This window comes from Glossina fuscipes, unplaced genomic scaffold (assembly GCF_014805625.2).
Source record: "Glossina fuscipes isolate IAEA_lab_2018 unplaced genomic scaffold, Yale_Gfus_2 3, whole genome shotgun sequence".
NCBI lineage: Eukaryota > Metazoa > Arthropoda > Insecta > Diptera > Glossinidae > Glossina > Glossina fuscipes.
In genome coordinates, this window is record NW_023998417.1 from 13,848,941 (window position 1) to 13,863,279 (window position 14,339).

Consider the following 14,339-nt stretch of genomic DNA (forward strand, 5'->3'; position numbering starts at 1 on the left):
TTTGCAATGAAGCTTAAATTATATTTGAATGTGCTTCTCAAGCGATATTAGCGCAACATTTTATTGTTGCGTTTCCGCTTCAAAAATTTCAAAACATTTCTATAAACTGCTGAAAACTTTGAAATGATAAATATTTTCTTTATAAACACATAAACTATGGTACTAAACTGAATCAAGGAATTTGAGCAAAAAAAAGCGAAAAGAAAAAAATCTTAAAAACATCGTAAACTCTATATAAGTGAAAAAGGAAACTATTCACATAACAAATAATCGCATGGCTCACATAAAATATGTGTGCAAGCACACGTATATGCACACATGACTACATAAGCATAAACATTTTCGTGTATTTATGCATTCAATAAAAATGAAATTTTTTTCCCTCTTATTAGAGCTAGCAAAACAAAAAAAGTACGAAAGAAAGAAATTCTTTTTGATTTTACACATCTGTTGGGGAGGCGCGCATATCTAAAAGGAAAACGCAGCCAACTCATGTTACCCTATGTATGTATGTTGTTGTTAGATTTAGTGAGTAACCGGCCCGAGTATAGTTCATAAAACGCATACACAACGCAATTTTCTTAATTGCAGTTTATAAAATCTGTTAAGTAAAAAGCAAAAAGAAAAAAAAAAAGAAAAAAACGTGAAAAAAGTTCATATCTTGCCTTAAGGGCATCTTTTTTATTACTTTAGGCCAATATATCAAATGTGCAAGGCATTTAGCAACTGATGGTCGTGCAAAACTCTGAAACTCTGAAACTCTGTTGGAAATGAGTTACAGGTTTTCGACTATTTCGGACGTGTGTATGGACGGACAATGATCACTTTCAAACTTGACTTCCCAGTCAAGAAGTTATTCATATCTTATGGAATCGTTTATTTTTGCTTATTTGTTACAAACGAAAACACGAAAAGATTAACTTATTCCACTTTATATACATATATGTAAAAATAATAAAAAAAAAAAATATGCGCAAGAAACTACTCATAGGCTTTGTAGTAATATTTGTGTTTCTCTTATTTTTTCACCGTATTTCAAAGTTTCGTTCTATTCGTACGCATAAACACATCATTGTTTCTTTACGCTTCATTGATGTTACTGGCGATGATAGTTGTTTGTGTTGATTACGATTACGCATGCTTGTGCATTTATCGCCAATTATGTGTAATATTTTTACCATATATGTTTACATAAATACTCCATTTATTACGCCTATTATTGCATATTAGAACATTTTTTTGCATAGCTTATGCACTAACGAAAACATAAAACAGAAATAAATACAAATAATTTCCTTTTTTTCGCAACCAACTAAAATTTAGATTTCTGTTCATTCAATGTAAATAATATAAAGGAATCGTCTCAGAGAGAGAGGGCGAGCAAGAGCTCTTTCACTAGTACGTTACTAATCTGAATGATGGGTATGAAAATAATTATACTATAATACGCCTTACGGAGCATTTTATTTATTTTTTTTTAATCTAATCGAAAATATTTGAACTGACCAAGATATCTGAATATGGAGCTCCAATGCAATTCTTCCTCAATTTCTACATATGCGAGTATAAATTATATGAATTAAAAGAGTACACGAGCGTTGATATTCGACAGGTTTAGAATTTTTCCTCTATGTGTTGAGCGGATAGAAAGAAAGAAAGAAAGAAAGAAAGAAAGTTTTGCGGTTGCCTTCATCTTCAAATTAAATCTTTTTTATTTTGGATTTTCCTCTGAGCGAAGAAGAACCCGTCAAAGCAAAGCTCCGTTGAAAACTTCGACAATTGTTGGCACTTCTCTTCCAGCTTTTGGTTATTGCGACACATAGTTAAACCATAAGGCTTTCATATTTGGGGAGAGAAGGTAGACATGATGGCATTTTCGTATCAATCGTGCCCCTTTTACAAGCCTTGGCCCAGAAAATAAAAAAACGGAATTTTGAATACAATTTCATGAATAACGCGCAACTTACAGCAGAAGTTGATCTGACATTCCTGAACACTTGGAAGGAGAAACTACACGACGAAGTTTTGTTTGACGAACAGGCGAAGTGAACATCGTTCAATTTCTCGCATTAAACCCTTTTACTCATTTTAATCGTGCACAGATCTGGACCATTTGGAATGTGTTTGGGCATCAAAATTAAATTTTGCAGGCGCTCTGTGTAATAAGAATGAACAAACGCACACACACGCAAGATTTAAAATTTTATTTTTGTTCAAAGCTTGACTATTCTTAGGCAATTTATGTTTGCGGGAATGCTGCAATATCAGAATTGGACCAATTCGAGTTGGGGAACTGTACTTTAACTCTTCATTTGTAAGCATGTGTGTATGATTTTAAAGTTTAAAGCATCTTAGCTTAAAATTGAAACTATTCGCATGGCTGTCCATTAATATGTTACAAATTGTTACTGTTTTTATTGCTTCATGCTACATACATATACATGTTATCGTTAAAATTAAACATAAACATAAAGCTACCATTTAGTAATCATTTGAATGTTTATGAATTTTACTAATAGTGGGCGGAAATGATTTAATTCAAAGTGCAAAGGCACAAACAGACATTCAGTGTTCATTTCTAATTCTCGTAATTCGAAACTAAAACATACTTACATACATACATACATACGAACATACACACACACACACACAACAAATACTTTAACCCTCCGTGTTCAATCTAACACAGAAAATTTTTGTATACAAAAGAAAGATTGAATAAGTTTGCAGTAAAGAGAGAAGAGAAGAAAAGCGAAGCACTTATTAAGCCGGCATCAAATGAGGATAAAGAACATAGTTGTGATGAAGCTGCCCACATAAAGGGTATGCATCGACCATTAGCGTTATATAATGCGTACTTTAAACTGCTCAACTGTCAATAAATTGTTTGATGAATTCTTTTAAGTTGAGTATCAAAGACTTTTCTCATGGATTTCTATCTATTAACACCTACCGTAACGTAACACTAAGATGGCCTTCTAGCTGGTATGGGGCGTTGTGCCCAATCTTCGACGGTGAATTGAAAAATGCCAGGCTATTATTTTTATCATTTGACTTGTAGAACTCTTCGGGAGGCGTGGCAGGTTAGGTAGCGTGGCAATCCACGGAGAGAGAAACTCCTACTTAAGCTGATAGAGGGCCCGTTGTGAAAAAGTAGTGCAATGTCTAGACTTTGCTAGAGAATATTATACTACCTTCCATACAAATCTATTCCAAATCTCTTAACCTCGGCATCCAGCGTCCTTGGTCGTTTTCTGCTTAAGGTGCGACAGCGACAAGCGAGAGAAAGCGTGCTCTAATCCTAGCTGCCCGAAACTTAATGTAATAAATAAATAGCGACCAGTAACAAGTAAGGATGGATGCCAGCGCCCAATTTATATAATATGAAGGAAGGCATCTTTTTCCAAACCCATTTCCATTCCATTGAAATCATTTTCTAAACTACCTTCGCCCTTCAATTAATATCCGAAGAATGAATAGAGCAAACATAAGCAATAGCACAGCAGTTTTTTGACGGCACTTTTTTGGATATTTTGTGCCAAGCAAGCTTCCCATGTTAAAAGTTTTTTCATATAACGGATTAATTAACGAAATGTTGCGTTTAGCAAAGAATTCTATTATCTTTATAACTTAAATGAATCGCTCATCATGGCGAAGAGAAACTCGATGGACTCTAATTATATAAGCAAAACTACTCAACGTCACAAGCACACTCTCACATAAACTATCTGATTATTATGATGGAATTATGAGACATGCGAAGAGCACTAGGCAGTGTAATTAAATATTTGATTATTATAAGTAAAGTGAAACTTTAATTACACATCTTCCACTAGAGTGATTTTATTGAAACTGATTCAGTTGCAAACAAACGATTAAACGAACAATTAGGGGAAAACCGCCTTCAAAACGAAACTTAAAATTGAATATAAGAAAACGAAAGTTAAGAGTAAATCTATGAAAATTATATTTTTATGTTAGAAAATAGTTTTATTGTTGTTGTTGGAAATCCTCCCGTCAGTAAATATAAGATCAGAAAAATTCAAATTTATTTAAACTTAATCCTGCGTAGAACTAACTTCTAGTTCCCCTACTATAATATGATGTCGACATTGATTTTAATTTACTTAAATGAGTTCACGTGCGCTGAGTATTTTTGATTTTTTGCGCTAAAAATATTTTTTAAATTGTTTTTAATTAATTTTCTACAACAACGTCTGTAACAATCAGGAAAAAAAGAAGTTTCTTTGTGCTTGTTGAGATTCATTATGAGTAGCTCATCTCAACTAAAATTGTGAAGAGGAATAAACGAAAATGATGTAGACATTGTTTGCACCCTACATCAGTGCCGTTATACGAAGTGAAGACAACTTATTCCACACGTTATATAACAAAATTTACATCGCTGTGCGTCTAGATTCTGCTATGAGTTTCAGTTCGAGCTCGGCTTACCTTAAGGTGTTATAAAAACGTAGCAACTTTGTTTGTTTGAACCTGGCTTTGGTGATATCAATAAAATAGATAAGGCTCTTGTCTAGTTCAATAAAACACTTTTTCTTCGTAGTTATCCTTGGTTTGCTTGACATATCTTTGACAAGAGCTTGTTTCTGTTGCTTAATAACAAAAAAGACTAACTACATTTTTATTCAATTGTAATAAATAAATAAACACTCGCGACATTGTTAACATTTTATAATTATATGCAAATGTAAATAAACATGACATTCTTTCAATGCTGGAGTTTGCAGCTTGAGAAACCAGGGCCAGTCTTCGCGTTGTGCGGATATATCTTACGATGTAATAAAGTGAAGCCATCTTTTTCTGATGTTCTTTTTATTATAGTATCCGTAACTAGTGGGTAAAATATATCAAGTTCCCGACTCTATTTGTATTTGTATTGAAGCTATTGTTGAAATTTCAATGACATAAAAATTAGAGTAGACGGGCAGGTAGCAAAGCTATTCCGGTCATTCGACAATGTCTATACACATATACAATCATAGTTGTTATTGAATTCTGGATTCGCTTGCGACAGACAGAGATTGAAGAAGCTTTAAAAGAACCAAGATTCGAAAATGCTGTTCTCTCTAAGTCATTCGCAAACTTACTGTAGATACCAGTATAGGAATTAGCAGAAAGATTTATCTGTAAGCTCGGTTCCTACGTAGGAATAAACAAAAAACAGCCGATTAGGGTGACTGGAAGATCTGACAACGTAACAAGCAAAGGATAAGGAGGCGAAAGCAAAGAAGTAACACATAGAGGACGACATGTAGAGAAAGAGGAGCAAATTTGAAAACTTTGAACAAATATTTATTATCAACTATGTTGGCTGTCCGTCCATTAGCTTCTTGCAATAATTGATCTGCTGGCACTTGATATTTAACTAATGCCCCATTGTTGCATGTTTGCACGAGATGTTGGTGATGGGTATCCAAAATTCGTTGAATGGCGACTATAACTTTCGTACTGTTGCTCTTTATGTTAAAACAAACTTAAGAGTAACACTTACCAGATGTTGCTCTTCTGCAATACAAATATTAAATAATAACATAAATCATTACGTCGTCTGTGATAGAAGAGACAAGGTCGGAATATATTAAGTGTTTTATTACATATGTAATTCTGTGAACCTCTGGGTCATATATCTGGGAATTTATTCAATTTTTTTTCAAAAAACAAAAACTTTCCTCTGTTCCATAAACATGTTTTTAAGATGCGATTTTCTTAAATACTACTCAGTACTCATGAGTGAAATACACTCATGAGTTTTGACTGACTCATTTAATGTTACTCGTATGTCATTTGTAAATGGTTTTCAATTAACAAAGTATGACAATTTTGTTTAAAAGGCAAAAAAGGCACAAAAAAAGGTTATCGTATAATGAAAGCATGCAAAAAAATGCGTATGTGTTATAGTTTTATAGCAAAGAATTTTTTAAGTATTATCCAAAAGCAAAGAAAAATCAAAGCAAGAAATAAATGAAAGAAATTAATGAAAATTTTAAAAATCTCATAGGTTTCCTTTATCGTTCCTGCCTGTTTTTTGAAAAGAAAAACAGGAAGCAATGATCACTATAGCCGCATAGCATAAAGTATGTGCAGATTCACAGATACAGATACAAGATACAAAGCAGAGGCATATTGATAGACAGTCTGGCAGTCAAAACAAACCAGTCAAACTTTACACACTTGCAAAATAAACACAACTACAAACAAAGTCGTATGGATGTGTACTCAAGCGAAAGACAACACTTTTCCCTTTTACTCCGGCAAGTTTTTTTTTTGTGCGTCGATGTCGGCTTTTCTAAATTCTTTTTTCTTTTTTTTTTTTTTTTTCATAAATAATCTTATTGAATGCACGCGGGACTAGTGCAGTAGAGTGTTGTGGGTGTCATAAGCAAGACGGTATTTAGCATTTATATCTGCTTAGTTCGCTATAGTAGAAGTGTGTTAGTTTCGGCGATAACATGTAGATCTCTGGATCATAACGCCACATACAAGAAAATTACAAACCACATTAATTTTTAATCATTGCATTCCAGACCTTTGCATGAAGAACGTAGTTTGAACGAGTATAGCCTGCTTCCTGAATATGGGGCATATTGTTGAAATGAAGCAAGACGTAAAATAAAAAAACTCCTCTTAGACAATAGGAAATTGTGAAAAATTTCAATTTTATTTATATACGAATGGCACTAAAGGCCTAAAAACGTATGACTCCGCAGTGCTGATGACACACATTTGATTGCATAGTATTTTTTGTCTGTGTAACTCCAAAAAACAAAACAAAAAATAAAACAAAATATGTGCGCGAGTTTCCTACTATTGTTATAAATAGCGTTAATTAAATGATAATTTATTGGTGAATGCGTGCGTTTTTCTTGTTTCTTTTACTAGCAATAGAAACATATAAACAACGAATAAAATGATTTAAAACAAGTTGTTAAAATTCAAATTAAAAAAAAAAAAAAACTTGTTTCTTAACTTAAAAGATTTACCAAGAAATCAATTACGTAAAGTAACTAATTAAAATAAAAGAATAGACCTAAAGACGCTCACGTGAAGTGCGAAAATCTAATCTACTGCACGTATCACACAGAAAGCAACGACGCGAAAAAAACGACCTTCAGCATTACTTAGCCTACGTTAATGTTCCTCTTAATGGTATTACTTCACTTCAGCATCGGCTAAAACATATATAAAAAACAAGTAAGAATAGCTTTTCATAGCATGGACATATCATGGAATACCTACCTATTACCCTTAATAAGTCCTAATATTCATGTAGCGGAAGCATAAACGACCTTGATAGACATTACCTTTTAGGTGCTTTTTATAGATTTTTTATATCCGCCACCGAAAGTTAGGATGATATTCATTTTTGTCATTTGTACACCACGCTTACGTGAAAGATTCAAGAGCCCATACGAAGTGTACATACGAATCGATTTAAACATGTCCATCTGTCTGGTTGCAAAAGCTATGATATCGTCTTCAAATTTGGCCAAAACATTAAAAGCGGGTCAAATCACCCGAAGACTGCGCCTAATTTCAATTAATACCTTTTTTGTTCACCAATGAATTTGAGCAGATGCGCAATAAAAATTTTAAAGCGTTTTTTAGATTAATAGAAATATCAATATCTGTTTTAGCCGAATGTAACTTTCCTCCTCACTTCGATTATTCAGCTATTGGAGGGTGCTATTGGGATGTGCGGATTAAGTATCCTCTTAAACTTCAGGAGTGATTTGTTCATCAAAAACATGTACGCGCAAGATCTTAAGTTTCTATCTTAATTCTTGTAAAGTTAAGAAATGCAGCAACAGAGACCGAAAAGACGGACAAGCATAGCTAATTGGGCTGAGGATGTGAATGAAAGCGAGCGAGCATATGCCCATCTGCGGACGATGATGATAAGCGCAGCAAATAGTTCATTCAATGTACAATGATGTAGTAATAGTTCTTCATTGGTAGAGTTGGTTCTGGTTCTTCATCGAGCAATCGCTTGAAAGTCGCTTACATTCATTCACAATTCATTTCTAAACATTGGATTTGGAAATTTGCATTAACGGAAACTAACCTCAAAAAAAAAATCGTTTACAACTTACTACTATAGAAAATTTCCATTAGAAATTCAATGTGAAAATTTTGTCACGCATTAGAGGCTTAGAAGCTTAGGCTGAAAGTCATACGGAATTAACTTCAGGGAGAAAACATTTGTTTTTTTGATTGGTATTTGTTTTGGCGCGAAAGTGAAGTACATTCCATAACCGATGCGAGCCAATGAATCAAAGTCTTATTATTGTTAATCCCCTACACTGCAAATGCAACGTCAATGCACAAAAGACAAAGTTTTATTTGATATCTGTCGGCTGTTGTCTCAATTTGTCCTGATTGTTTGGTTTCTTGTGTTCACAGTGCAGTTTTACGCAGTTTTTCGCAGTTTTTTTATTTATTTTATTAAATTTTCCTTTTTTGGTCTTAAGACCCTTTAACAAAATGTCTTCTTTTCTGTCTGTTGCCTGTCATATTTGTCTGTCTAGTATTTAAATATTTTTATAAACATTAAACATATGCGATTAAAGATGCCTCGCTTTATATAACACACTGTGGCGCGGTGCAATGGTGCCTCCAAAAACTCCGAAACAATTAAAATAATATTGCAAGAATGGCAGGAGTTAAAAATAAATTTTAAATGCATCATCCATTTCTGGGTGGAGATTGTGAAGACGCGGCAAATATTCCCAGCATTGAATGCGTGCACAAAAATTTGCTCATTTGTTAGCACAACGAGGGGGAGAAGACATTGAAAGGGTGTAAAAATGTGCGATTCTTTCTTGCATGCAATTCTTCTGTAACAATATACGCACATGCCGGCACGTACACGCAGTTAGAAGATAAAAACAATCGCATAAAAGTAGACCTTGTGGTTGCCAGTAGAGAGAGAGAAGTCCTTGAAAACTATTTGTAGTTTTTTAGGCGAACACTTAGATTACTTTGAAATATTGCCTTTAATATATGATCGCATATAGTGTCGGTCTTGGCCCCTTATCTGGTCTTTATATAAATAAATAATATATATATATATATATATATATATATATATCTACTCTCTACAATTACAGTACATATATATACATATGTATTGTTTTGGCTGAAAATCAACTCAAATTATATCACAAACAAACAAACGATTCGTAAAGACATATGCTACGCTATCTGATATCTTAGATGGCATAGTGAAATGCTTTCATTCTATATTAAATCCTGGTTAAGCAAACATTTGGTTTTCCCATAAACGTACAAACCTCTAAACACACATACATATGTATGTGTAATCGGTTCGCTTACCGTACATATGTGCTTGCCAGCGTACAACCACCAGGATCACCTTATAATTTATGCGTTGCTTTGGTTTGCTTGGTTTTTTTTTCAGACAACTGCGGCACGATGAGCAACAGCATGACCAGCTCTACAAATTCGTACAATATGGATGACATTTTAATAGTGACTGCCAAGCATAGCGAACGTGCTATATTAAGGGCGAACTTTTTGAAAAATCACTTCGATAAAATCACCAAACAGCGTGGACGCAAACCTTTCAAGTAAGTTTTCAATTTAAATAAATGAAATTTTTTATTAAAATATTTAATTCAAATAAAAAAATTGTTGTTAGCTTCTTGCACATTAAAATCGAGGATGGTCCATTTAGTGAGCAAATCGCAAGTAAATACCAAAACACTGCCTTACAAATTGTAATACTCTGTCCGGCTCTATTGGCCCTATCGCATTCACTGCTTATGTCCCAGCTATCGGCTATAGTACGAGTTGAAAAAGTGCTGGGCATTCTCTTAGATGTTGCTGACGAGAAAGTTAAAGAAGTTCATAAAACAGGTACAAGTCTTGTTAAATATTTTCCGCTTAACCTCGAACAAAAACTGTTTTTGCCCTTTCTTAGCTCTGCCTAATTATCTACGATGGCGCCGTTGTGCCATTCGTGACAACGACCAAGCACAGATCAGTAACATATTGGGCATTGCTACTGACATCCTGGGTCGCGCCTTGTGTCAACGCCCCGTTTGCAATGAAAGTGCCGGCAACATATCGCGTAGTGTTTCGAGTTGTTCAGACGGTTTCACTATTTTGCCAAGGAAAGTTAAAATTGGCCAAAATAAAGTAGTTGCAATGCTTAACGAGCCTTTGGAAAGAGACGACATCTTGAAAATTACCGTTGAAAAATCGGGCGAATTAATCGAGTTACGCAACTTCAAATGCCGCAATCCATATACGGTGCAATTTGCTATACCAGGTAATTAAAAAACACGACCACTTATCGAACGATGACAGAACATTTACGTTTCTTCCTCGTGTGTTTCTCTGTGTTTTTTTTCGATTTAGAGTCATGCATGGAAATTTCAACAATGATTGAAATACGTATTGAGAAGAATGATAAGAATCTTGGTGCAAGACCCATTAAATGCGAATCACGACTGCGAGAGTTGGAGCAGTTATTACGCGCTGAGAATTCACCGATTGAGTTTATGTGCCATGCACTAGGAATTGGACCGATAGAACGCGATGACTTGGATTTACATCTTTTGCAATGTTTTCAAAAGAATATGCCACCAAATTTTCATTTACTCAACGGCCCGTACGAGAAACAACATCAACATCAACAACAACGACATCATCACTTATTGTCAATGCGTGAAACAAGCCCCGAAGAATATCCAACACTACTGCATTTTGCCGCTCGCTGGGGATTGACCCGTTTGTGCATGCAGCTGCTTGAATGTCCGGGTGGTGATACCGCCTGCGGAGTACGTAATTGCTCTGGTAAAACGCCAGCCGAATTGGCCGAATCTGAGGGGCATCATAAGCTGGCTCGTAATATAATGAGTTTTTCGGAGTTTCATGAATTAACCACCATGTACCATTACTTCAAAGGCATTACAATCAATAATGATAGCAAGAATAATCAAAATTCCGGTGGTAATAAGTGTCATAATGCCAAAGTTATAATAGAAGCCTCCAAATCGAATCCGGCTTCTCCTAGAAGCAAACAACCGAAATCACCCAGTCATCAATTGCCCGATAAGGCAACCAACGAACAGCCAACCGAATATATGGAAATGTCGAGTGGTTCAGACCGTGAAAATACACCCGAGATTAAGAGTAAAACTATCGAAACTCGGGCGATAACAAATCTCAATTACATCAGTGTAGAGATAGAAGATGAAAATTCGTCTGACATCAGCAAGAACTTCGATTCTAACAAAACTTTTACGGGACCTGAGATAACTTCTAAAGAACTTTTGATTACCGAACCGCCTTATTATTCTTCCCAAGAGCAAAATAAAAATCATACGGCAGAGAATATCACAGATTCACCCTATCAAACTGATAAGTTCAGTCATGAATGCTCACAACTTTTGGAAAATTGTTCAGATACTGCAGCCTCCGCCAATGATTACGTATTACAACCGTCTAATATACCCGTAATGCATGCTAACTCTGTCACAGACGGAGATGATGGTAACTATTTAACACAGCCTTCGAATATACCGGTAGAAGAGGACGTTTTACAAAGTTGCCGTCAAAATTTGTCACGGGTCGGTTCTTCATCACGTTTGGCATGCCAGCAACCAACTTATGGAACTTTAAAACGTACTGGCTCAAACGCTTCTAGTGGTGCCCGTTCGACTGTAGACGATGAATTGGCAGAAATTATGCATGATTTTAAAAACAACGTCCTGTCCATACGAGAGGTTGAGGTATTAGTAGAGAAATGGAAACATCGGAACGATGTACAACAAAGTTTCCGTGAGAAACAAGAACAAATTGATCAGTTGCGCAAAGAATACGAGCGCATACAAGATCAAATGCGAACTCATTTAAAACGTGACACGCCTTTCGATAAATTTAAAAAACTGTTTTCCCGTCACAAATCCTCATCAAGCTTAGGACACGAGAAGAACTCTTGTATAGACGGAATGCTGGATGAAACCAAATCCTCCATTACTACCACGTCCAGTTTCAAGTCATCGGCAAGACCTATTAGCTCATTAAGTTTACAATCGGTTTCTTCTTCAAGCTCATCAGGACGTCTAAGTACTGGCAGTAACTGCAGCGGTACCTCCTTGGGTGACTCCGGTACCCATTCAGATCATGAAGAACGTCGATTTGGGTGTCGTTTAGGTTCTCCCGGTACATTAACAGATAACTACTTAGTACCACCACCACCAAGACCAATATTTACACCTAACTCTACACCAGGCGATGAACGACATCAAATTGTCTTTCCCTCGCCCATGTCTTCGTGTACGCGTCTCAATTCCCCTACCAGTCCATTGGGTAACGAACACTACCAAATGTTTCCCTCCAATATACCGGTTTACAACAGCCAGAGCACAAACAATTCCCAGAACAGTAACAGTAACTATTTGAATACAATAATGGAAGCAAATCACGAACCTGATCATAATTACCAAAATCAAAGCAACGTTACCTTGCAACCGATAAAATTAAATGAAAAGTCGAATATAATCTACGGGAAATTGAATAAAATCACACCCACTTGCAGTTCTTTTAAGCCGGCTACGGCAACACAAAAAGCTGAATCTCGAAACGGTTGTATCGAAGTACAGGCTGAGGTCTATCAGAATGTCGGGAGCAATTTAAACAAATGCTTAGAGGAGGCCGAGAAAGCTAACGGCAAGGAAGCCTCAAAGACAACAGAAGATGCTCAGATTGACCCAGGAAGTGATAGTCACAATTACATAAATTGTTAGGAAATTCCGATGCAAAATATTCCGAGGAGAAGAAGTACGACAGAATTTGAAAAAACTCATAGAACGAAGAAATGATGACGTCAATAGGTGGACGGAGTTCCTGAAGGAATTCATAAATTATGTACATATTATTCGTAAGCGTAAAATTCCGAGTCAATTAGGCTGCGTTCGTTCGTTTTTTGTCTCAATCATTTGCCTGCGAGAATGTTCCGAATTCGGATCTTTAGATGAAGTTAAGAAACAGATGGGATTCCCCTCCACACAACGAAGTGAAGACAACTTGACAACTTACAGCAAATTTCGAATTTTATGATTATGTCAATTTACTTGAGATAGAAATAATGAAGAACAGAGAGAGAAATAGTTTAAAGTCAAGCATAATTTTCTTCCTTTAGTTTAAAGTCCTTATTTCATTTTAATATTTTTGTATAATTATTTTAATTGTTGTAAGTAAATGTTTTAAAGCATTTCAATGAGTATAAACTAGTTAATGTTTAATTAAAAATTAATTAATTGCAAAAAAAGATACGAGTAAAAGTTAAGAAAATATGTTATGAAAATATGTAATAAACACACTTTTTAAATATATGAAGACTGCGCATAAGAGGAAAGTATAACAACATAGATAATAGCAAGCACTCTTTTGAAACGTTAATGTGTAATTAAAAATTAAAAAAATTAAAAAAAAAAATAAAATAAATTAACCATTATAAGAAGGGTATATTTTCTACGGCACAACCAAATATATTCAAACATATCATATTTTTATTTACCTGCAATATATAAGGAGTAAATAAAACTAGCTTTACATACATATTCATAATAATTTGCAATAAAGAAAAAAATATTTATTGCATCTATAGTTTGCTGTTAACTCTAAAATTTTTATTCAAATTATTTGTATTTTATGCTGCTTACCTTCTAAAAAGAAGTTCTTCAAAATGAACTGATATTTTTTGACTTATAACTTGGCGAGTACGACATACGACTGGCGCAAAGCGCGCAGTGTCAACATAGTTATGCAATTATTGCAAATTAAACTTAGTAGACTGGTAGTCCGATCATCCGGCCTAATGGGAGGATGCCTTTGTACCAGAAAAAAAAAAAAAAAAATGGGAGGGAAACGGAAATTCTACACAACTTTTCCTAATTTCGCATTTTATACAAAAGTGAACTAAGCGAACTGAATCCCCTACAATTGTGCTTAATGGCAAAAGGCGCGCCCTTCGAAGTCGACATTCGACAGCTCGTGAGTCTCAGTCTAAGTAAAACCGGCTTCTTAAATCATACGGACAAAAAAAACAATTGGTTTTTAATGAAATTAAAAAATCAGTTCATTCACGGGCATTCATATGTTCGACGCAGCGAAACGAACCAACCATCGATTTTGTACAATACTGTTAGCTTGTATTATAATCATTTAATATTATTTCCAAATTAAATTTAAATCAACGTCAGTTAAATTTTATAAAAATAACTAGCGTTTAACTTAAGTTTATTTTAATATCTCTTTCTTACGATAGTTTTAAACAAGCAACGCGTATG

At 34.8% G+C, this 14,339-nt stretch overlaps 1 protein-coding gene across 8 annotated transcripts in view; it reads left to right on the forward strand.

The window, feature by feature from the left end:
• LOC119634438 overlaps positions 1-13,244 on the forward strand; it is a 71,323-nt gene extending 58,079 nt beyond the window's left edge. For 4 of the 8 annotated variants that reach the window (XM_038028617.1, XM_038028619.1, XM_038028616.1 and 1 more), the window contains 4 exons: positions 9,440-9,608; positions 9,680-9,897; positions 9,962-10,312; positions 10,402-12,794. In XM_038028617.1, coding sequence (XP_037884545.1) covers positions 9,440-9,608; positions 9,680-9,897; positions 9,962-10,312; positions 10,402-12,794 — 3,131 coding nt within the window. Of the gene's footprint in view, positions 1-3,928; positions 3,950-7,014; positions 7,213-9,439; positions 9,609-9,679; positions 9,898-9,961; positions 10,313-10,401 lie in introns of those variants that run through there. The other 4 variants (XM_038028618.1, XM_038028621.1, XM_038028623.1 and 1 more) reach the window with 3 other exon arrangements.
• The last annotated feature ends 1,095 nt before the right edge of the window (positions 13,245-14,339 follow it).